Source organism: Cynoglossus semilaevis, chromosome 13, assembly GCF_000523025.1.
Source record: "Cynoglossus semilaevis isolate Cse_v1.0 chromosome 13, Cse_v1.0, whole genome shotgun sequence".
NCBI classification, from domain to species: domain Eukaryota; kingdom Metazoa; phylum Chordata; class Actinopteri; order Pleuronectiformes; family Cynoglossidae; genus Cynoglossus; species Cynoglossus semilaevis.
In genome coordinates, this window is record NC_024319.1 from 13,081,607 (window position 1) to 13,106,227 (window position 24,621).

At 40.3% G+C, this 24,621-nt stretch overlaps 1 protein-coding gene across 4 annotated transcripts in view; it reads left to right on the top strand.

Moving 5' to 3' along the window:
- vps13b (vacuolar protein sorting 13 homolog B) overlaps nucleotides 1–24,621 on the top strand; it is a 285,627-nt gene that overhangs the window by 183,925 nt on the left and 77,081 nt on the right. For 3 of the 4 annotated variants that reach the window (XM_008323736.3, XM_025061607.1, XM_025061606.1), the window contains 4 exons: nucleotides 2,356–2,559; nucleotides 6,485–6,611; nucleotides 7,317–7,460; nucleotides 23,970–24,317. In XM_008323736.3, coding sequence (XP_008321958.1) covers nucleotides 2,356–2,559; nucleotides 6,485–6,611; nucleotides 7,317–7,460; nucleotides 23,970–24,317 — 823 coding nt within the window. Of the gene's footprint in view, nucleotides 1–2,355; nucleotides 2,560–6,484; nucleotides 6,612–7,316; nucleotides 7,461–14,237; nucleotides 14,351–23,969; nucleotides 24,318–24,621 lie in introns of those variants that run through there. The other variant, XM_025061608.1, reaches the window with a different exon arrangement.

Below are 24,621 nucleotides of genomic sequence, written 5' to 3' on the forward strand. Positions count from 1 at the left end.
CTCATGTTCTGCCCAAAACAAGCTGCGGACAAAGAATGCCAACACGAAGTCTTGTTGCAGTTGGTCCACATTTTGTGACTTGTCTGTATTCCTGAGAGTTTGTTTTGCTTTTTTGATACGCACAACCTTATCTTTTTTTTTCTTTTTTTTTTCTCATGTTTCTCACTGACAGGGTTGAATTAGAGGCTTTTCAAGTTGGACCATAATTTGTTGGATCGCTGCCCTCATACCTTAGTGCTGATGTAAAATTATTCTATAGTGGCTTTTCGTGAGGAAAACTGGATTTAAATGTTGTCACAACACTCATGGTTTTTAAATAATAGTCATGATTGCCATTAGGGAGTGCATTCACGGGGCAAAGCTTTGGATCCATTTTTATAAATAGCAAAATTTTATCGTAAAAAATAATGTTACTGCTGGCGTTTTTGGCAATTAAAGTACGTTTGGCCCAGGAACAAGGGTATAACCAAGTAGTAGATGGAAAAACACTCCCTTTCAAACCTTGATCCAAGCCATTCCCACCACCAATGCCCAGCACCACTCTGTTATAAAAGCATGTCATGTACCATATCAGTCAGAGGGTTATGTTCCACCTGTTTGCTCTTTATTTATGACAGATTGTCGGCTATGTGATGGACAGAGTGAGTGCCATGCTTTCTGAAGCTATGCTTATTTCTCTGTGTGGAGGCGGTGTGGTCTCCTACATGACCGATCAGATACTTCAAACCACTTGTGTTTTCCCTTCACATGTACACCAAAAAAAAATCTGGCTTCAATTATTATTGCACCCCAAGGGGAACTTCCAAAAATTCCTCCCTTCCTCATTTGTCAGAAATGAAGCTCTCTTTTCCCGTGATTGGCTAAAATATGTCTTGTGATATTAAATCACACTGGTTTTCACTGGCTACAGGACCAAGACAAATGTTTATCATATTTATTTATGTCATTGGAGATGATCCTGCAGCTCAGCAATGCAGGGACTTGGCTGCAGACTCCTGTGTTATGTTGATTGTGAGTAAGAGACTCTCCTAAATAAGCTGAAGTTGGGAGATAATTTAGAAAGCACATGAGGTAACTGCGGTTTGTTTAATGTGAAAAATGCAGCTTGGAGTTGGGGAGGGTGATGGAGGTAGTGTTACAAAAGCCCTAATGAATCTAGACTGACACATCCCACCCAAAACTTACAGAGCTCTTGGTTTGATTTATATTGTGCTATGTTGATAAATGTGGTTCCAAATGTTGATTAAGGATCTGTTTCACTTGTTTGTATGTCAACAAATCCAGCTAAATCTAGTTATGCACCTCTGATCTCCCATTGCCTTTGTTTTTCTTCTTGGTGCTTATTGTCATAACATCACGCTCTGGTAGAGGCCTTTCCAGAGTGGCTAAAGAGGAGAAATGCTATATGAAAATTACCATTGACATAGCAGAAACAAATAGGACTACTCATGCTGCCACTACATCTGTAGCCATTTTAAGCCCTTATTTATACCATTTAAGCTCTCATTTGAATTCACCAGCACAAATAAACATATCATAATGAACCGAAAGCCCTGATGTCATATGCAGATGTTGAATTTTGATTATTCCCTTTGCCTTGTGAATTTGTCAGGATCTTGTCTCTCAAAGGCAAATAGATGACATCATTTGTTCTTGGCTCTGATGGGGTTATTCTACTCACTCCACTGTAACAGTTCTGAGGCTGCACTACCCATTCCTTACTTATCTCTATATCTCTTCTACTGTATTTCAGTGTATGTTTACTATGCGAGCCCTGTGTTTCTGCTGATAAAAACAGAAGAGAAGAAAGGCAGTAAAAACCCCACTCTCCACACTACTGTGGCATCTAGCCAAGAGTTTCAGCTATGTTTACTGCTAATGATAAGCTGGCATGGATCAGAACTTTATAAAAAGCAAATTATTTCACCTGAAGCCTGTGGGATTATTCATCCTAAATCTGGCTCTTCAAGTACCACAGACTTTGATATGCTCATAAATCATCTTGTAAGAAACTTGTGTTACTAAACCCCTGAGCAGGCAGAGAGAAGAAAGCAGTCGGTAGTGTTTGGGCTCAGTGCCAGAACCTCTTAACTGGATCAGTATAACAGACTACCTGGTCTCCTCCTGGGGTCATGTGCTTCACCGTAATCAACTACAGCCCTGTCCAATGGGACGCCTGTGCAAATAAATCTAATATAATCTTTATGAAGAATCTTTAAAGCATTAAAATCCCCTGAATGTTTTGTTGAAGGTTTAAGTCTTAGTCTGACCTGAGATTTTTTTTTATGTTCAAGTAAGCATCATGACTTTTAAATTGACCTGATCTAAAAAACATTTTCCCTTTCTATTCACCAGGCGTGCGTTGAACCTCGGCATCCTGCGTGACCCAGGTTCAGAAGTGGAGGACCGTCAGTACCAGGTCGACATCCAGTCCGTTACAATTGGAACAGCACAGTGGGAGCAACTCAAACCGGAAAAGGAGGGAATCAGAGGAGGTGTGTCAGCAGAGAACGAGAGAAACTCCCAGAACCCAGCTCTGGAGTGGAACATGGCCAGCAGGTCAGAGGTCACCTCAGTATTTGCATGTTAAAGCAAGTTGTGTTAACATTGCATGTTCTTACTCAAGCACATTTGGATCTGTTAGGTTGAAAAGAATGGGCTGCACAATTATAATTATAGAATAGTAATATTTGAAACAACAGCAAATGCAGAAACAAAAATCAATGAAATAAACTAATGATAAAATTCATCATTACAATTGCCACCAGCCACACTGTAATAAACACCATACACGATTTTAGTAGTTTTACATTTGCTAATGTAGTTAATGTTGCCAACAAGTCAGACACATGTATTTACTGTATATTGTGAACACACACAGAGTTGCAGGCAGTGCGTTGCAGTGATTTACAAGTGTGAGATGTCGCAGGATGAGTGTAGAGTTCTTTAATTGACATTGGAAAACACTAAAGTTTTATGAGCTTTGAACACATTACTCTGAGTGTAAATCATTACACCCTTTGTCAGGTGCTGTTTGTGTGATCTGCTGTGAACATCCCATAATGTATCTCATCATCCCTAATTTAGTCGCAGCATACGGTTATTGACTGCGCTCCCTATCATGGAGCCTTCAAGCACAGTCATAATTACAAACCCTGTCATTTTTTTTATAGACTCGGGAGCTAAAACAAGCACGAGTGTAACAGCCTGCTTGGCCCCACATCCTTTTTTCCCACTCATGTTTTGAGAGGGAACAGGCCCAAAACTCACAGAATCACAGGCAAAGAGTCCAGATTTGTTCCCTGTCAACTAAAAATAAGTCTTGTGGAAGAACGACGCAAAAAATCAACACAAGCCTGATTGAGACTGAGAGCTTTCGGGTCAGCAGAGCTCAGAGAACAGCTCAGATAATCGCACCTTCCACGGGAAACACACATCTATATTCATTACTACACTGTTTTCTTAACTTCTTACATTTGCACATGCGCGTACTAACACACGTAGTGATAGTGGTTGGAGCTCTTCCAGGAAAATTGACTTCTGCTGCTAGTGATACTAACACTGAGCTGTGAGCTCACTGACTGCAACGAGATCCTTTATTGTGACAACCACTCAAGATGTATTTGAAGAAGACTCCATTCTTACAGGTTCTTCTCATTGACAAAAGGACAAATAAAGTTTAAACCCATTAGAAATGAACAATGTGTATGAAGACTATAAGGCTTTTGCAGAAAAAAAAACCAAACATTTTTGTTCACGTGTTGTTTTAAAAGCCATTTACAACCCTATTGTATTGTATTATTTTGAAAGAGGAAACGAGAAATGCAATGGTCACATCTCCTGTGGGTGTTCAACAGTAGAAAGGTTTCCTGCCCTCACCTGTCTCCATTTGTACTACAAGTATTAACAAACCTGAATGCTTGTAGCTACAATGTGTGTACTTTGTGTTGTTCTTACACTTTTGAACACTGGACCCTAAAAGTTTGGCAGGCGTATATGACCAATAGTTGACTGCTGCTGCTTGGATCATTTACATTCTTTGTTTCTGGCTGTGAGGATGTCTCTGTCATTGAGAACACTGCTGCCTGGGCCGGCTGCCAAGGGCTGGATTGTTTAAAAGGGCAGAGAGGTGGGATCCTGGGTTCACAAACAGGGCTGCAGAATGTCCAAATACTGAACTGACATTTTACTTCGGACTTGACCTATTTTATATGTGTCCACATGTCCCTCTAGATTTTCCGGTAAAAATGGTCTTGATTAATTCACACTGGTTAGTGATCTATCTCAATATGGTCATTTTAATTGTTATTACAAATACATGATTAAGGTAACTTATTTGCCTATTCCCGTATTATGGCAGAAACAATACCAATAGTCCTGCTAGACTACTGCGTGCTTAACACATACAGTGTTAAGCACACAGGCTCTGGTCACAAGTGAACACATGATGGAGAATGTTTCAACATATGGAGAAAAAAGTCTTGTTCACAGCTTTACTTGTCTGCTGCAATTCCCAACAGGAATACACCACCTCAGTTGCCATTAGTTTTGACATGCACCACTTCCAAAGTTCACACCTTTTCCTCCGCTACAATGACAACTCCACCTCACCCCCTTCTGTCAAAAATTCACTCTACGGGTTTTTTGAGGGTCACGACCACTGTTTGCGGATCTGTAGTGGCCTCAGTCGGCTTCCTGAGGTTTTGGTTAGGAAATTCCAGTACGGTGGATCCACTGACAGGATCTGTCCTCGTCACAGTGTGTATTGTGTAGACTCTCTGTCTGTGTCTGCGTCAGGGAGCGGTGAACTCTCATCTTTCGTCCTGTCAGCCACCCTGCACAGGCCTTCCTCTTTTTTTTTCATTTTTGCCACTGATATCTCAACTCACTGTGCACATTGTATCCTTTCTTTTCACATGTTTGTTTTGTTGCATCCCATCGTTCAAAGGTGCACGCACTCAGACACATTGAGTCCTGCAGCGTAGGCAGAGGCCCCCGTGTTACTGGTACAGTAAGCCGAGACTCGCACCTCTTAGTCCTGCTGGTGAATGATAGCACCTGTCTGCTGCAACAAGACACTTGTTGTTTCAATCCATGTCTGAGGGGAGATTAGCCAACACCAATTGGTCCCACAGATCATTTGACCTCCAAATTAGGCCTCCATCAGGCGCTCTACGCATAGAAATGTGTCAGAAAATAATCCCTTAAGGGCACTGGTAATGCACATTTGTGTAGCAGGAGTGAATATGATATTGGTTCTGCTTAAATACTGTACTCAAGGCCACCTAGAAACAGAGCTTTTCATAATCCTGCCCAGCGATAAATATTGGAAGCAGCAGCACTTTGATTGTTTTAATAGCAACAGATGTGGCAATTAACACCACCTTATAAAGCCCACTTGTATATTTGTTTTACTGCTAACAAATGTTCCCACAAATATGACCTGATTGTGGGAATGAACATTAGTGAAATGTAAAGAGCTGATGGGGGAAGGTATCAGCTTGATCTTATGTATACAACTTAAGGGTGTTCCCAATTAAAAGTTGTCAAATAATCTCTCTCTCTCTCTCTCTCTCTCTCTCTCTTTCTTTCTGTGTGTGTGTGTGTGTGTCACTCGCTCTCTTTTTCCTGTTTCTTTCTTTTCTTTCAAACCCACTCATGCATGCAACCAAGATGTGTTAGAGCAGAAACGTTTCATCGATGAGTTGAAAAATCAAATCTGAAGTCTTTTATTTTGAGCTCAGCTTGTCATCTGACTGCTTTGAGTTTAAAAAGCCAGAATACATTTTAAAAAGCTGCTTGTCAGCTCAGGCCATAACAATAGCTCAGTTGTAAACATTCTGTGGTTTTGACTGTACTGTGTTGACTTTAGCCTAAGGCAGATGGGACAGATCTGAAAAAGATTTCCCAATCAAAGGAAGTCACAGGGCTCCAGACCAGATTTTCCCCTAGTAGCAGTTTTGCTACCATCTGAAACATTCGGTAGTGATAGCTAGAAAGAAACAAAATATTGATTTACTCATGCAATACAGCACATTTAGATCAGTTTCTGAACTCTGCTCCTGTTAGTTAATTTAAACTCAATAATCTGAAGACATTTGGATGAAGATTTGTTCATGTTTTCTTATACACCATAAATTGAATTATTTAAAATAAATGTCAATATATATTTTCAGATTTAGGTGAAAGCCTCCTATAAGGTCACCCAAATGAACCTTAGAAGTGGTGGAACCCTCAGAAGATTTATCTATCATCATTCCCACAAATTATTACAATCAAATGTTTTTACTATCTTTAGCTGTCCTTTTCTTAAAGGCAGCTAAGGTTGCTGAAGCAGCTTCAACAACTACATGACACTTTTAGATCCAAAATCCCTGCTAATGAAACATCATCAAAGACATGTTTTTCTACACAAATATAATGTATGGTTATAACTAATTAGTCCTGGTTTAAAACTGCAATCCTTTATTCTGTCTCTTCACAGTATTAAGAGACACCAGGAACGCCGGGCCATCCTGACACCAATCCTGACTGACTTTTCTGTCCGAGTCACAGCCGCTCCAGCCATCATCTTCAGCAAGAGTTCCTCTCCTGACACTGGACAGACAGAGGTCAGCATCAACACAGCTGTTGTTGCACAATATTCTATTTCTCTTTATCCTGAATAGAGCAGTTTGATTTCAAATTAAATATTTAAAAAAACAAAACAAAAATTATTTTTCAGTTATATAATAGGCTCTTTATAGTATATTTTTTGTTTAAAAAGTACTTGGATTAGTTATTAAAAGTGCTGATGTTTGCCTCCTAGTGTACAGTAAAGTTCTCATTAGGAGTCCCTCAGCTTGTCTGCTTTTGACCTGCAAAGTTCAAACCTTTCTGCTTATACAGCTGATGTTTTCTGCCACAGCTGGCTGAGACTTCCTGCCTCTTTGATTCTTTGTCCCACCACGCTAACATGCCCCCTGACAATGCACAACAGATAATCCATAGTCCGCACTAACACGTGCATGCCTACAAACAAACACACACACACGTTTTCTGAGCACACAGACAAAATGCCATCCCTAGACATTTACCGTAATCTTAACTATAAAAAAGATCAGCCAGCCACATTAATTGCCCTGACCTTGAACCTAATCTTGAACCAACTGTTATATTATAAAATACATATATATATACACTGTATATATTCTTTGTTTAAATACCCAGAAATCATCAGCATACACTACTAACTACAAATTTAATTTGAAAAACTATGTTTGAAAAGCATATTCATATTCGATTGCACCAATTGCTCCATTTCTCTTCTTGTCCAGGAGGTGGTGGTTTGTGGTCACTCTCTGGAGGTGAACGTGACCAGCAGCCTGGATCTCTACCTCAGCATCGGGCAGGTGCAGCTCCTCCAGCAACTTCTCAGAGACAATGTGGTGGGAGTAGAAGGTCCTAAGAAAAGTCCTGAGGTAAATACTGCAGTCAACAAATACTGTATAACACACACACTGTAAGTACACATGAAGAAACACATCTCCTTGTTCCCATGCCATAGTAGGTTTTTTACACAACTTGAGGAAAGTCACTTGACATAGTCCAGTGTAATTAGCATTTTAAAATGCTAGGCACCATTAAAGGTTTTATTGTGATAATTGCATTATTTTTTGGGTAAATGGCCATGAATGAAATTATTTTGAGCCAACTTTATGATTAATTTAAATGTGTATTGCAAGGTTTTATTTAAAAAAAAGCACATAAATGTTTGGTAAGCAAACATAAATTAAACAAATAAGGTGCTTTTAACAGAGGTATTTCATTTCCATATCAGATGAAGTGTTTCTTCTATATCTCAACTAAAACATTAACATATTCAAAACAAATAGAAAACCAACCAACCAATCTCTCTTCCTTCCGTGTTAATTGGGGTCCTAGTAGTCTGGAGTTGCAGGTTTGAATCCACCAGTCACCAGGTACTACTGAGATGCACTGAGCATGGCACAGTCCCTACATACTGCTTCCCAGGAGCTCAGCTTGTGCCCTCTGTTCACTAAGATGACAAATGTCATTGTGTGCTGTGCATCAATGACAATAACTCACTCTCGCTGATTAACGCATATTCATTTTTTTTTTTACCAGGGAATCGACATCAGTCCTGTCTGTATACATTGCCCCTGAGTACTTTGTGTAAATCTTAACAGATTTAAATATTTACTCACTGAGAGTGAGACAGTTCTCTCTAATGTAGCCTTAGTTTACTGCACTGTGCTCAGCTGCAGCTTTCAAAGCCCTTCCCATTGTTTACAGAACAGGGAGCTCCCAGGCGCCAATGGCCCGGTCTGACTGCTTAATAAAGCTTCTAATGGAAGACAATATAAAAATATTTATCAGCTTTGGTGGAGATGGGAGTCTTAACAGAGCGACTGAGAAGAGAGGATGTTGTCGAAGACCCTGTAATTAGGAGAGGTATTAGTGAGTAGAACAGAACATTTTTTCTCTAAACAAATATAAATAACCTTTTAGTTTGTGGTTAAGGCCAACCACTGCTATACACCAATATCAAAGAAAAGCAATGTAAAAATAACAGAACTTTTAGTCAACCAGTGCTTTGTGTGCTCCAATGTGTATCAAAAAGTGGCTCTGGATAAGACTTTCTAATGAGAAAATAACATTTCAAATACTATTCCTGTCTATCACAAATGAAATCAAACACTGGGAATTATCTTGAAATGTACTTGAACATGTGGGCTTCCAAACTCGTGGAGGTCTGTAGGTTTTAATAGGTTAATGACTATTAGTTTGCTGATTACTTTAATTTATTCCCTGATAAAATCATTCTTTAGGAGGTAGCTGTTGTGCATCTGGTCTTGATTTTGGGCGATCACCGAACCCTCACTCTGACTTGTAATGATTCATGGCTTGATTCTGTCGAGGTGTAGCTAACGGCTTCAGAGAGTTCATCCAGGTTTAAGGCAGGATGAGAAACTTCATCAGTTATTCTGGGAGGTCCACTGGCAAGGGTATGTGAAAAAATGGGGGGGGGGTCTCAATTTAAGAAAGGTCATTTCATTTGGATTGAGTTATTTTTCAAGGCAAAGTCAATGAAGCACTTTTTCTCGCTTTACACAGTTCACTCACACACAGTTCAAAGCAGTGAGAAGCTGAGGGTTAGGGGAAATTGTTGTGTTGTGATATTAACTGCTTAGTTTTTGGTGCATTTCCGACCCAACTCCGCAGGGGGTTGGGGATTATTGCTTGAGACGCAGCATGGAAATTGACTTTCAACTCCCTAATGCACTAATTTCTAATTTTATTCATTTTTTTGTTCAATGAGAATGTTTGAAATTTTTTTTCTTTTGTTTTTTAGCAGTGTGTGCAACAGCTATAAAGGTGTCATTGTGGGGGCAGAGGGCGCTGTACAATAGTCCTACAGTTGCTTGGAAACCTATGGAAACCACTCGTCTAAATATTCATATCAGGTTATTGAAGTGGTTTACGTGAAGGTTCTGCATCTGTAAAATGTAAGTAGGTTTGGACTGAAACTATCATCAACTGTCGCTAGGGTTCGTCCTACTTTCTTCCTACTTCAACTAATTTATATTTAATTTTGTGTGATGCTCCCACTCTTTTCGTTCATTTCAATTCTTAAAGTATCACAGAATCATAAGAATCAGTTTGAGTGTGATTTTGATCTTATTAACTCATCACACAGTGATGTGTTTTCAAACACAAAATCTGTGCATTTTAGTTTCTTTGTGAACCTATCTGTACATTAATCTATCAACCAAAGGTCTTCAACATATGTGTCTGTCCAACAGTAAGTGAGGTGAGTGTGAGTAAGACATGGTTTGGTGTGGCGTGTTCTGTCTGCAGAAGCTCATTCCTCAAGCTGCAGAGCCCTCTAGTGGCTGTAACTACAGCACTCAGCGCTTCCAAGCTCAGACTCAGCTCCTAAGGTGGGCTCCTCTCGTTGCTCACTTCAGCAAACAGTCTGTGGACCCCCTACAAACACATTTGACAGATTGCCCTGCAGTAATATTAGTACAGCACATGTTCTGACTGTTTGGAGCAGGTAAAGGTGTATTCATGTTGTGCAGGCTGCAATCCTCGTATTCACAATAGTATGAATCTGTTTTCCTTTTACCTTTTTTGTTAAACTTATAGAATTTGACAGTTCTGTTTGTACTTCCTCTCGTTCGCTCTGTTCAAAGGATTTAATTAAAAACAAATCTCGAATTTCCACCATCTGGGGCAAAGAAATTGTTTTTGTTGTTCTAAGCTGAAGTATCTCAGCTGTCACGTTCAACACTGTCCCCAGTAATGGAAAAAAAATCAAATGCTACCCCTTTACTCATTTTACTTAATTCAAGATTTTCCTCTCTTCTTTAAACTGGTTTTGGTTCCTGGGATTCTTTTTTTCTTTTCTTATTTTTTTTTTTGAGAACTTTCTGTAGAGCTTGAACAGATTCTGTGCAGATTTCAAACAGTTCCATTACCACTCACAGCTGTGTTTTATTGTCTGGGTTAATGAATTTGTTTTTTAGGGGCTTTTGGGTTCCCTGGCAGGGTTAAGGCAAGCCAGGCGCGTGGGCAATGTGTGCAAGATGTGCGTGATTTCAGTCGTTTCCATTTCATTCCGCTGTACTGTATTAGCATCTCTCATCACACGCGTACATCTGTGACCCTGAAAAATGCATTATTTACAGAACTGCACACCTCATTTCCAGAACTATTGTTGCACTTTCTAAAGTTGTAATGTTTGCTATCTTGTGCTGGGAAAACAGTCTTGGCTTTGATAAACCACTTTCATGGAATGTTCAGCATTAAACGGTGAGGCCAGACACGAGTCTTTGGTCGATGCACTTTTCATCATATCAGTTAACCTCCTTTATTATGGCACCTTCTAGAGTGTTACCATTATGATATTGTAGTCCTTTACATCTGTGTCATCTTCTTAGATACAGAGGATACCTCAGGGGTGTTTTTGTTCTTCTGCTTATTAGTTAAAATTTTATTTTTTATCACACTGTAGCTTTAGCTGCCAATGTTTCAGGCAGTTGGATTTGTTGGTTCTTGTTTTCAGGACCTCTTGACCTCAACCTACGTAAATCGTGACTGAGATGGAAAGTAAATGGAGCTTGACTTCAGAGCATTCAGGAAGTTAATTTGTTGCTCCTTAAATCATTGCATTATTAGGATGTTTACCTCAGAGTTAGTCCAAGTTCAATACAGTCCTACTTCATCACAGTAGATTTTGGGTTCACATTAATGAGGATAAAGTGAGACTGCGTTTAGACCAGGCAGCAGGTGGTCATATCTTTGAATGCAGGAGGGAACAGCTCTCACTACTGACCTTGTTCCTTCAGTAGTACTGTGACCTGGCAACTGTGAAACATATAAGCTCCACACATACTTATGTGTATATATTCTTCTTTCATTTACTCTGAAGATAACCTTCTGAGGTCTCTAATATGAGAGTCAAATCGGTGATGTTGCTCTCCTATTGATCTGCTGACCCCAGTGTCTGGTTGTGTGTAGTTGTTTGTATGCTGGTCTCAGATCTGCTTAGATCTAATTTGTTCTGGGGAAAAAAGAGAGTAAGAAAATAAATTTGTGGGATAAAAAAGTAGCTTCTCATTGCTTTTCTCATCTCTTTAATCCTCCACATCTTCCTCTACTAACATGTCATTCTCTTATTTGCCACCTCACTAAAATCCATCTCTTTTTGCTGATTTACAGCACAGAGTTCTTATTGTTGGCACCAGTATCTGCCTGTTATTAACTTGCCATAATGACAAGCTTTTGGGGTATTTTAGTAAACTGGTAAAGAGGAAAATGAGAGAATATTTAAAAAACAAGTTTCTCTCAACTCTCTCTTTCTTTCTTTCCCTCTCTCTCTCACTCTTTCACTCTCTCTCACTCTTTCACTCTCTCTCCCTCTCTCCCTCTCTCTTGTTTCTTACACACTCACTGACACAAACACACGGAGGCAGTTCGGGTCAGCCATGTGCTAGTACCACAGTGTGAGAGGAAAATACCCTCTGGTGAAGGGGGAAGTCCCGCTCTGCTTCATCCTCCACCTCATCCTGGGATGATTACACGCATGGGAAACAGGGCTTTAGACTTCCTATAATTCTCATGCACACACTCAGCGATGCCAGTGCACACACAAACGCACATGGTAAGGTAGTACCCAAGTTAGGGATGAAGTATTTAGCATCTCAGGAAACTCAGAATTAGAGTTTTAAGTGAACACAAATGGGTAAAAAAAACCAAGCTCTCACTCACCCATACCTGCCTTATCTCCTTTTTCCTTCCTTTTCTGCCATTTCTTCCTTCCTTCCTCATTCACAATCAATGTTTCCAGATGAAAAGCTGTCACACATAAATAACAATGAAACCATTTACTAGATCTTTAACATTTATTTTAATATAAGCTAGTGTAATGTTTCAGTGACAGACGTGTCATTGGACCTTGGTCAACTTTAGAAAGTCATTGTCACTGAGTGTATATAGCAAGCCACACATCAATTTAATGCTGAGACCCTGTCAAGTTCTGTGTCCAAGAATATTGAAGAGGGACCAAACGATGAAGAAAGTGGTTGTTCCGTGCTCCAATTTTGGGTAGTTTTGTACAAAAAAAAAAAGATATAATAAAAGTAGATATAATTTACTTAAAACGTTACTCTCCAAATTACTAACTTCTCTATTGCAAATCCTGTGTGTGTATCACATTTTGTTCTATTTTTCTTGAGTGGCTGTCATCAAACCTGTCTTTTCACTCACTCCTTTATCACTCACTTCATCCTCTTCCTTTTTTTTTTGGTTGGAAAACTCTTGGTGTATCCGGAGCTGACAAGTGATCATAGTGACTGACAGTGGAGACGATTCTTCCGCTAGAGTCAGATCCAGTTTGACAGTGTGTTACATGACATTTATGTGCTATTACATATCTGTGGGTGTGGATTGCGGTCTTGTCATACTTTTGCATTGTTGTCTGCTCTTTGTCCGGTGCTGAGGAGGCACACAGGCAGCAGTCTTATTAAAGGCTTGTGAGACACCGCATTTAGAGGTTTAGATTAGGAGCCACGCAGAATAGTGAATTTACAGTAGGCACGAGAACACTGGTCAGTAGCTGCTATGGTTTGTCAGTGGGTTTGGACAGCAGTTTTTGGGTTTCTGGAAAAGCAGCAGCAGTTTTCACTGACACGTCTTTTTCGTGCAAAATGTGCACACAGCACACACAGAATTACAGTTTAGACATCTTTTTGGCTGTAAAGGCTCTGAGTATTTTAGTTTTTGAATAATGTTAAAGACAAGCATAGAAATGAGATAAAGAATTACAGCTTTTCAAATGTTTTCTGTCTCCACACTGAAAAGCAACACTTTCAGCAAAACACACACCACATATGGCCTCGTCCTAACCCTTATAGACCACAGCTTGAAAGAAAGAAAAAGGAAAAGGTTGCTTCAGTCTTTTATCCCAGTGCTACTAAATGTTACATTGTGGGATCCTTGTGACCTATCCTGCTCCCCTTATTTCTCATTTATGTAGAAGCATTAGTCAGAATGCTGAAAGCACATAAAAAAAGCTTGTCTAAATCCCCGGTGTTGTTGACAAGCTTGGCTTGGTGAAGGCAGAATCCTCGTCTTTGTATGTTTACAGTAAAACTTTTCCAAGGCCGCTCCTCATTTGTAATGAGTGTCTCGTATTGTTTTGTTGAGCTGTTGAGCTTTGAGAAAAGAGCTTTGCGTCTTGACTTCTGATCTCTTCAAGACAGCGAGGTGTCTGAGGAGCACTTACGAACTCTGCTGGCCAACAGAAACAGGGAGACGGTTCAGAGTCATGGTGGAAAAGCAGCAGGGCAGAGGTTGTGGACAATTGGACAAATGATAACTGAATGCAAAAGAGGAATGAGAATTGGAGAAAAATGTTGGGAGATGAGACATGACTCAGTGGGAAAAAGAAAAGTCTAAGTCCAGTGTTTGCTCTGAATTCTGGGTACGTGTCAAGTATTTTCTTCATGAAAGAGGGAGCTAACATTTCTGAGAAGGTTACCTCCTAACCAGCCTTCTATACCCTGTACCCTGACCTCTCCTGTTCCTGCAGAGCAGATTTTAAATAAGCCTTCTTGCACAGTCCTCTCTTTTTCCATTTTGTGTCTCGTATTGATTAGGTAAACCTTGTTGTCGCGTGTTAAACGCAATGTTCTCAGCCACTCATCTCATTCCCCTTCATTTCATTTCAGATTCATCTCACCTTCTTTGTTCTCGTCTCACTGACCATCCTGTGCGAACAACCTGTTAACTGACAGCCAGTCATAACAAGTCACCGCAGCCACGGCTAGCTTTAAAAAAAAAAACAAAAACAAAACTGTGACACATTCTTAAAGTGACCCCTCAAATAACTCTAATTGTCTCAAGATCAGTAGCAGCTGAATTTGCTGGGTCCCCATTCTGTTTAGCCAAAATTGGCGTGAAAACTCCAGATAAAAATCACAACGGTTGGAATCTGATTAGAAATGTGAAACAAACGGCGCCTTTGAGGAGAAGGAGTCAGGCCCCCGACGTGAACCCAGGGGTCGGATGTCGACTCAGGTGAGGAGGAGTCAGGAGACCTTGTTTCCTCTCCTTTTCTTTGCCTGCAGGGAAAACAAGGTCACACACTCTAGAGCAAATACATGCAGGGCATATGAGGTTGGCTTGTACAGTCATATTTGTACACACTTGTTTAAATACACCTACACCTGTGTCATCAACCCAGAATAGGTGTGAGGTGAATATGAGGTTATCTTTCTTAAGCCTGCATTTTAGTACTTGTGTGCATACGTGTAAGTACATGTCTGACTATAACAATAAACAGTAGCTCCTTTTACTATAGATCCTTTCAAATCCTCACATTAACAGATAAGTTTCATTAGGCTGTTCAATTTATCTATTTTATTATTTTAGCAAACAGGTTGAAAGTGAAATATGTAATATTTAAAAAATGAACGTGTAATGTTTGATGCCCTGGTCTCATGACTTGCTCTTTCACCAGTCAAAGCCACAGCCACGTGAAGCCCAGACAATGACATATGTACATACAGTACTGAGGTACTGGGGAGTCATATGAAACCTTAGTGAAACACAGCTCTGATGTATGGGATGGTCAAGTACTTCTGGTTTTGGAACTCACCTGGTTTAATTTGTCACTTCTGGGTTGCTCCATCTGATCAGGTGTGCATGTGAAAGGACACAAACACAATTTTTCAATCATTATTCCAATATGTTTTGAATTTCAGTTCCTCTTTATGAAAAGGGGGGAAAAAACTGGATGTGTTGTGAAGGAGCCTGGCAGTCTACATCTTCTGAGGCGCCTTAACCCCCTTTAACTCTGTTTAAATCCTATTTTAACTGTTGTGTGACAAAACACCTAACGTGTTTTTATTTCCTGCAAAGATGACCTGAAATGTTCTTGTCCAGCCACAATATTTCGTTCACATTTTTTGTGCACAGCTGAATTTTATGTTAAGGAGTTTAATCCTTTTCTATTGAATAAAAATATGTCCTTAACCCTTGTCCTCTGTGTCCCCCATTATTGGGACCCCTCCGCCAAACCAAAATGAGGGGACAGGGGGTCTTGCATCATTCTCCTTTGAGAACTAAACATAAAGCACATAAGAGCCTTTTGTCTCAGTCAGTCCTGGGAGCACATCCAAGGAGAAATTAAAGGAAGATTACTTCAGCCCTGTTCTTCTAATTTGAGCTCTGTAAATAGACACCAAGCCAGGATTGTTCTTGTCTTCACGCCGCTCTTTGAATTTTCTGTGCATTTGTATTCTCCTGTGCACATGTTCACAGTTGTCCTCGTGTATGCCTATATCCATACAGTCTGGTGTTTGCTTTCAAGTATGTCTAGTTGAAATCACGAGTTGATCACAGTTGCAGTTGATCACTGCCAGTGTTCTGCAGACCACCTGGAGTTCATCTGCCCTCCTCAACTCTACACCTTCCACCCTCGCCCTGCTGCAAGCAGCCTCATCTCAACTCAGGTCAATGTTGTTTACCTTGCTGTTGCTGTTTCTCCATGACCTTGTTACTAAAGCAGAGAAAACAGACATGGCCGCCAGGCAGCGCAGGCAGTTTCAGAAGACTCTCCATGACCTAATGAAATGCATCTCTGCTGCTTTTTGAAGTCTCTCAGACGTCTGGTTTGGTGAACTGCCGAGTCCACGCTGAAGACAATGCAGTTTGAAGTCTCTTTTGTTGTTTGTCGTTTGAAAACATAATGCCAAAGCTAATGATGTTAGGTTGGAGAAGATGATTGATGTTGAGGGCCAGGCTGAAACATGATGATTACGCTAGTTCTTAGCATTTTGTCTAAATCTGTGTTTTCTCACTGTGCACGCTCAAGAGCTGTGGTGTTGCCCTTAAGCACAGAAGGTTATTTTTAATGTCAGATGCAATATCACAACCAGTGAACAGTATATAGTCCTGGATTTATGTCATGGTCAGAGTCGTCATAATCTTCACTTTATCTTTGCCCATCTCAGTAGATGGTCTGAGATCACAAGTCTAGTAGGACCACATGCTCTGTTCAAGGGTGGTGATTGCTCCCTGGGCCAGACTTTGTATACACCTTCTCTGAAGCCCTTTTCATTTTATATAGTGAATTGAGTTTAGTGGAGTCTGTATGCATACTTCAAACCTGACAACATAGTCCTGTCAAACATCAACCCCTCCTCTCACTTGGCTTTTTGTAAACATCAGATAGGATTAGAAAAATCACCTTTGTGCAAATCTCAAAACAGAGTATCTATGGTGACACTTAATGAGAGCCAGTGATCCTTTACCTCATACCAGAATATTCTGGTGATGACTTTGCAGTTGTGAAAGCCAGGACCACAGCAATAAAGACAGACCCCAGGCTGCTTCTGTGTCTCATTCACTTTTACTTTTTTCATCATAGCATGTCTTCTAATTAAAGCATCTGGGCTTCATCTTAATTTAATTAGTGGCCAAATAAAATGTTGAGAGTCAGATTGCAGCTGTCCTGTTACGTACAACAGGACATCCATTAATCGGTCATGTGCACATTTGAAATCACCTCAGTCAAAACTTCAGCTTTGTTATTTTCTTGCAGCCGGCTGTGTTTAGCACATGGACGTTATCTTGTTTATCGTAAATGAAAGAAATGTTTGGTGATAGAGTCTATTCAGCAGTATCCTGTTTCAGCCAAGAGTTTTGTCGGACGAGCAGCCTAAGTCTGTGTATCATTTCTGAAATAACAGCGTGGTGTTCAGGACACTTTTCCCTGCTGTTTGTTTTCACTAACACGGTCATGGTATTAATCTAGGAATTGTCTTCTGGCATTTTTATACACTTCCTTGAATGACTAATACAACTTTACTGCTTCCTGCTTATACAAACAGCCAGTGTTCTTCCAGTGATATGGAATAATTCCTGCATGTCCTCACAGTCACCCCCAAACCAAACTGTTGGATTTGACTAGTGGATCTGGATCAGGGTTTTGGTTTAGGTTGGTGGATCTGTTGCGAACGACTGACGCAATAAGTCTCCCGTTGAGCATAAAGGGTGGTGTCTGTCAGACCTTTAAATCATTCTTGATTGCCACAGATTAGGTTTGGGGCACTGTGGGTTTGGCGAGTGGTTCTAAAGGCCTACACAGTCGTACTGGGAAGGCCTTGGTGTTAAATGCAATGTGTTGAGCACAACACTAAAGCCTGCTAAATGTCAAAGCTCTGGATACACTTCTGTTTCACTAAGCAAAGAAAATCTGCATTCTTTTCGTGCCAAAATATTTGCAAGTAAACTAATGTCGTGTGCAGGCCGAGGAGAAAACAGTTTTTGAAGTTTAATCAATTATAAAACAGAGTCTTTGGCCACAACTGCTACCAGAGCCAGATTTTTGTTGTGCTGCTTGCTGAGGTTCTCCATATGGACAACATTAACCCGCTCTTTTCACCGTTTTTCTTTTCATTCTCTAAACCTTTATCATTTTGCATCTTTTGTTTTTGAGCCAGGGATTTTTCAAACCATAAGCAACTGAAAAAACAAAAATATAATACCTGCATCTATGGTTCTTTGTCTAAGTTTGGCCCTCCTTTTTTAAAATGTGTTTTGGGAGGGTTTCTTTTATTTACACCATCTCTGGCTCTCCTCTCCTCACTTCTTCTGCAGATGACCTTTCCGGAAGGAAAGATTTCCAACTGATTCAAAGCTCCAGGAATGTAAACATGCATCTATTTTTTTTTTTTTTTTTTGTCGCCCAGATGATCACTTTCCCTTCTTGTATGTCAAGTAGCATCATGGGAATCAGTCTCTGACATAGTATGCAAACTATTCCCACATTTATCTAATGCTGTCCAAATCTCGGCTAGGCGGAGAACACCCAGGGAAAAGACTCTCTGGGTGTAAGCAGGAGTACAAACGTGCAGGATATTGTCGCTGATGCTCTTTTTAAAAACATGCAATAAAACCCAGAAGAAGCCACGGACTAGCATTACTTGGCAGAGGGAGCTTGTTAAAACGGCCCCACTTGGCGCCCAGAGTACACTGTGTTTGAAGTACACTTGACAGTCACTCGGCATCCATTTGCAAACCCAGGTCGCGACCCACCATTGCTGCTTTGTTGTGGTTCAGCCGAAGTGCATAGCAGGTTGTCTTTGTTATTGAAACAAAGTTGTGAGTATTAAATGACTTGCCTTTGATGCCCCTTTAGTGGCATACAAAGAAGGGTGACTCCATTTTATGAATGCCTTCCCCCCTCTGTTCTCCACAACAAACCAGAGGGTAAATTATGGCATTTGGTTAAGTATTATTGTTATTATTTTCGATTAACGTGAGGTATTGCTGTATTGAGGTTTTCTTCCACAGGCACAAAGGCACAGAGGCCTGCTATCAGTTTTATGGCTCTGGTAAACAATAGTGGGTAGCACAGTGGGGGCCTAACCCGCAACATCTGACAATGTCAAGATACAGAAGTCAATTTCCATTCATGCATCCTGTGGGCAAAAGGCTCAACTCCATAGTTCTGTCAGAAAGATTAAGTAAACTGACCTACCCTGTGGTTAAAAGGAAATTCAACAGGAGCTGCAAAAGAACATGGGAAAAAAGGTTCTGAAAAAGTGTAAACAATGCTTCAACATGCACAGCTTCCTTTAGCGCCATTTCTTTCATGTGCTGCTATTGATTGCAGCTTGTTTTCATTTTATTGATACTGCCATATCTCTTCAAGTAAAAAAACAGGCATATATTCCACTATGTAAGGAACATTTTAAGTTGACACCCAGAAACGAAAATGTAACACATGTGCTGAAACTTGTTTTATTTGGAATACGACATGACATAGTTAGGTTTCTGCCTGTAATTTATTTCTGGCTCTCAGTGACAACTCTTTTTTTTTTCTTCATAATTCTCTAATCCTGTCAAGTTTGTGACCTCTCTCACTCAACACTTAAGGAATAGTTTTCCTTATTTCAGTCATAATGTGTCTCCAACAGTAAGTGAAATATCTAATGTCACACAGCCAAGCTTCCCTTTCTGCTGTACTGCTGATTATGTCATGGACACAGATTAGCGATGATGCTATGCAGTTGTATTTATTGTGCATGTCTGCACTTGTATTTCTACAAACCGTTGTCAAGAAATTCAGTATTTCTAATGAAGGTCATTCTTGGCTCAAGTTGTGACATTTAAAGATCATGGCTGATTTTTTCTCTTATTCTTGCTGTTTATTTGCCCTTTTTACACACCACACTTGTGAGAATTTTAGACCTCTATATTTAGTGTAAATAGTTATGTTGCAGAACGATGAACCATAGAGCCGTGACTCTGGGCCAGAATTTGGCATCAGAAATGTAAAGTGTGTTGACCTAATAATATTTGAAATGCACAACTGCATTGTTTTAAGGAGGACTGTAAGAACAACATCAAATTAGAAGGAAGGCAACTTAAATGATAAATTCTTCATCTGTAATTGTTTTTCTTTTTTATTAGATGATTCTATCATCCAGTGATCAGATTTTTCTCATCTATTGCAGGGGTCCACACCCCTGTTTTGCTCAATACACAGGTTTTTCCAAGACAAAAATGATCTGCAGGCGTACAGTGATGTCCAAATGTGATTGGTGCATATAAAGAACCTCTGAAACCTTAAGTACACTTTTTTCTGCTCAGTAGATTCTGCACTTCAACAAAAACTGACATACAGGAAGCTGTGGTTCTACAATTTGTATGGATTAAGTCTTCATTGGGGATATGTGGTTTTCACTTGGACTTTAATACAATAAATTATAGTCACCTATGCTACTTTGACTGTATTCATTATAATTTTTCCTACCAACTACTATGGATTCCCATACATTTATAAAATAGAATCCAGTTTCCCCTGATCTCTGAACCTGGATTTCAACCTTGTTTTCAATCATCTGGAAGCAATCAGCTGCATATGTGGTGTTCAGATTTAAAAGCTATGTTGTCATATTTAACAAGCAGGCCAACACCGTAAACGGGTGGCATTTGGATGATGTGACATTTGCTTCCACATATTAGCCTTACTTTAGCAAAGCTGTTCCGAGTTACACTGACAGAAATTGGGGTCAGAAGTTGCACAGATGCGCTGTGATATGATTGGCACTTGGAAGACCCACGGTTTCACACTTTGGGGATTATCCTCCATTTTCCAGAATTTTCTTCCTAGAGACTCCGAGGGGATGACTTCATGACTTGTCCACTAGGGTGGGGGCTGTGGGAAGGGGTGGATGGGAGTTGGATGGGGTATGAGAGGTGGGGGTGGTATGTGTGCGTGTGCATTTGCGCTTTCAAGATCATGATCAACCTAGTCCGGAGAAGGATTGCATTGGGATCTGGAAATACTGCTTTAGTGCAGCCATTATATAGTATAACACAAAGTAATCATTGGAAAGGGGGATTTTTGCAGGAAGCAAGGCAGTAGTTATAGTACATGTTTATTTTGTGAATTTATTTCCCCCTGTCAGTGGATAAATTGGCGGAACGTTAAATGTCTTTACACTGTGGAGCCACAGGTTTATGTTTTTCTGTAAGTATTTTTTTTTATGTGTGAGCACCGTTAGCCTGTAACTAAGCCCAGGTCCAATGAGGAAGATCCACTTGTGGGTTTTAAAACTCAAGCTGAGATCAAACCCTGAGGTAGTGACGTACGTCACGTGTGTTAAGCTTCCCTCTATGTGTTGTTTGCATGTTTTAATTCAAACTATGAGAACCGTGCAGTGTTTTTTTTTTCTTTCATTATTTCTTTCATCTACACCCCCCAATACTGCTCCCCATTACCCATTATTCCACTTGTAAGCACATCTAAATATAGCCCAAGAATTTGCTTAGGGGGCACTCTCTTAGTAGTGGTGGTTAAAAAGAAGACGGGGTATTTGCTGTAATTGTAAATGCATGTGTAAAGCCTGGGCCTGGGAAGAGAGACAAGAGAAGCATAAAGAGTTTCTGGCAGTTTCTCCTGGCTCAGTCTCTTTCCCAGCTGCTGTGCAGCTTATTTGTCCCTTTCAACGCGGGGCGCTCCTCGGAGTGGACATTTTCCCTTTGCCAAGTACCTTTTTCAAATACCTCCTTACCTCAACACAAGTTTCACCAACTTAACACAACACACATGGAGACAGGTCCATGCCCTTTTTGCCTTCTCTTCCCTCCCCATTGCTTGGAAAATCTTACATTTCTACAAAGAAGGAGTACACACATCCTGTCCTCATTAGGGCAGTGAAGGGAGAGGAGTTTGGCAGAGCCAGTTCTATAGAACCCCTACACATGAGTACGGTCGAACAGAACAGGCAGGCATGCTGCAGTGTTTTATATGGCTCTTGTTCTCAGCCTTTGATGACACTGTTTAGAATAGGAAATATCTAATAAGTCAAGTATTCTGTCTAATGTGCTGCCAGTGGGTTTAGTATTTGCCCGGAGGTCTTGAAACACTATCTTCACCGCTGCAATAATATACATTTAAAATTCTCATGGAGAGGGTTGGGGGTGATGTAGAGAAGGAGTGGGCTATGTCAGAGAACATGTTATAATGGCTACCATGTGCAGGTTGGGGCAGAAGAGGGTGGGATACAGCCAGACACACCTTAGTTCTTATGAGATCTCACTGCACGTTTTCTACATTTTTCAGTTTATTATAAATGGTTTCACGGGGCTTCAGTAGCCAAATGGACCCTGTGTCCTGTAGGATATAGGAGAAACATAGGGTCAAAGGACAGAGGAAGGGAACTTATAACATATATGTTGTGTGTGTGTGTGTGTGTGTGTGTGTGTGTGTGTGTGTGTGTGTGTGTAAAAGTATGACGTAGGACGTAGCCATTAAATGTGTAATGTTTAAGGTTTATGTGGTTTTATGTAAGTACTTTATTTATAAAAAGAAGTGGCTGTAGCTAAGTGTACACAAAACTATTGTTTACCCTGAAAGTCTAAGTTTGAATCCAGCTGAATGATTATTTAGAAAGCCTGCATCAAGAACAGAACATTTCCAAAAAGCTGTGTCAATATTACTGTAAAATTATTTGTTGTAAGGCCCTCAGAAAGGTTGCCAGGACTGATTATTTTCCTCATTTTATAATTCCGTTCTTCTGGCAGAAATCTACCGTATTGTTACTAATTAATTCAAAGTGTACACACAAGACTGTGTGTTATTATGCATTCTCTTCTCTCCTTTTTATCCTCATCTTTTCTGCTTCTTTCTCTACACATCTTGTCTTTTCTTCACATTAATGTCAATGTGAGTAAAGTTTCTCCTTTTTATTTTACCCCAAAGTATTGAAACTACGTCAGCGTTTTTGGCCCCTGGTTTCACATGTTTGTATCTCTCCTGTCCAGTGGGAATCAGTGGCAGCTTCCTTATTGTCTCAGAGATTTGCATGCCTTAGTAGCAGATCAAAAACCTCTGTTTTATTGTTTTTTGAAACCAAGCAACCACCTCATATTCATTTATAACATCTGTCACTGAAAGCCTTTTATTGCCACAATGTTTGGAAGACTCCTGATATTGGTTACTTAATGCCAAGCGTAAAATTTCATCAGTTTCATACACAATACCACAGTCAATGGATAAAACAATTCTATTTGCAGGGGTGAGGTTCTTCTCTGAAGACTTTTCCTATTTTACAAGAAGTGAGAAATGATATTTAGACCACAGAAAAAGCCCAAAGCACGCCTTTAGTGTCTCTGTGGTTATGTGATGCTCTCCTTCTTTGGCCAATTTGTCCATGGTCTCAATTTCGCAAGTTATTTGGTTTGGGTCTTTTGTAATGCCTGGACCCAAACATGAAAACAAATTTTCCTCCAAAAAAAAGAGGACAAAGGCTTTTATCCTTTTCTATTTGATGCTCCAAACCCCCTTCTGTAATGTGAAGAACACATATTGGTTTGGTTTGAAATAGGGCAGTTTGTTTTAGTGAAAATGGAAGTCTTATGTGTGTCATATTTATAAAGTTTTGTGCAGTTTTGTTTAGTTACACAGGTAGCAGTTCTCCATGCACATGTGCATGTGTGATGGATTTGCACACAATTTGAGCTACTGATCAGTACAAATAATAGTCACAATAGGCTCATATTTTAGGAGAGACACAGTAATTATGTAAAGACTCCAAGTCATTCCGTCTTTTTTTCCTTTTGCTTGTTATTGAAAACACATTTGGGTCAGCAAACAAATCACTGGCGACTTCTATGACAAACCTGCTGCTGCAGGCAGCACAGAAGACCTGACCATCTTCTCATGCATGTCAGGACTTAATGAGCCCCAGATGTCCACTCCAAGGTCGATCTTTCAATGTTCTAGAGTTCATGAAGCTTGTAGGATGCCAATTCTCCTTGTGTAAGAACAACAACGCATACAATGATGATGTGACCTTGCACAGTTTTGAAAAATACACGTTGCTGTGTCTTTACAAAAACACACAATTGTAAACAACACCTCACAGTTTGTTCCTGTGTTTTAGGTTTGCAAGCATGAGCAAAAACATGGGCCTCAAGACCGAGGGGCTGGTGTTGACTCCCAGTCACAGTCACGTCACAGTGGAACAGGTCAGGACAGTGGCTTTGGCAGCGACAGTGCACGCATACGCATCGTCCAAATAGAGCAACAGAGTGGAGCCAGCCATCACTGCATTGCTAGGCCCTCCCAGAAATCCACCATCACCAAGAACCTCAACTTCATCCCCTTTGACATCTTTCTCACTGCAAGCCGGCTGTCTGTCATGACATATGCCTGTTCCAGTTCCTCAAAGGCCCTTTCCTCTTCATCTGACACTCCCAGACCACTGGAGAAGAATGAGGCTGTGGAAAAGGTAAACAGAAAGCTGCTGACATAGAAGCCCTCGCATGAGCCAACTTTTTGGTCTGTCATTTGTGCATAATTATTCATTCCACAAGCAGTAGCAAAATGTGTAATTAATGTGAGCAATCCCTCAGTGCATTAGCACACTTGTACCGGCTGTATTCCCCTAATTTCTCACATCCCATCAAGCTCCATAGAGCCTGGGAATTTCTTTTGGATTCCCTAATTTCTTGATTTCAGTTAATCTGTGTCTCAGTAAGTTACTGTTTGTCATATAGTGCAATACAAACTGCACCTCTCGTTCTTTAGGTGGG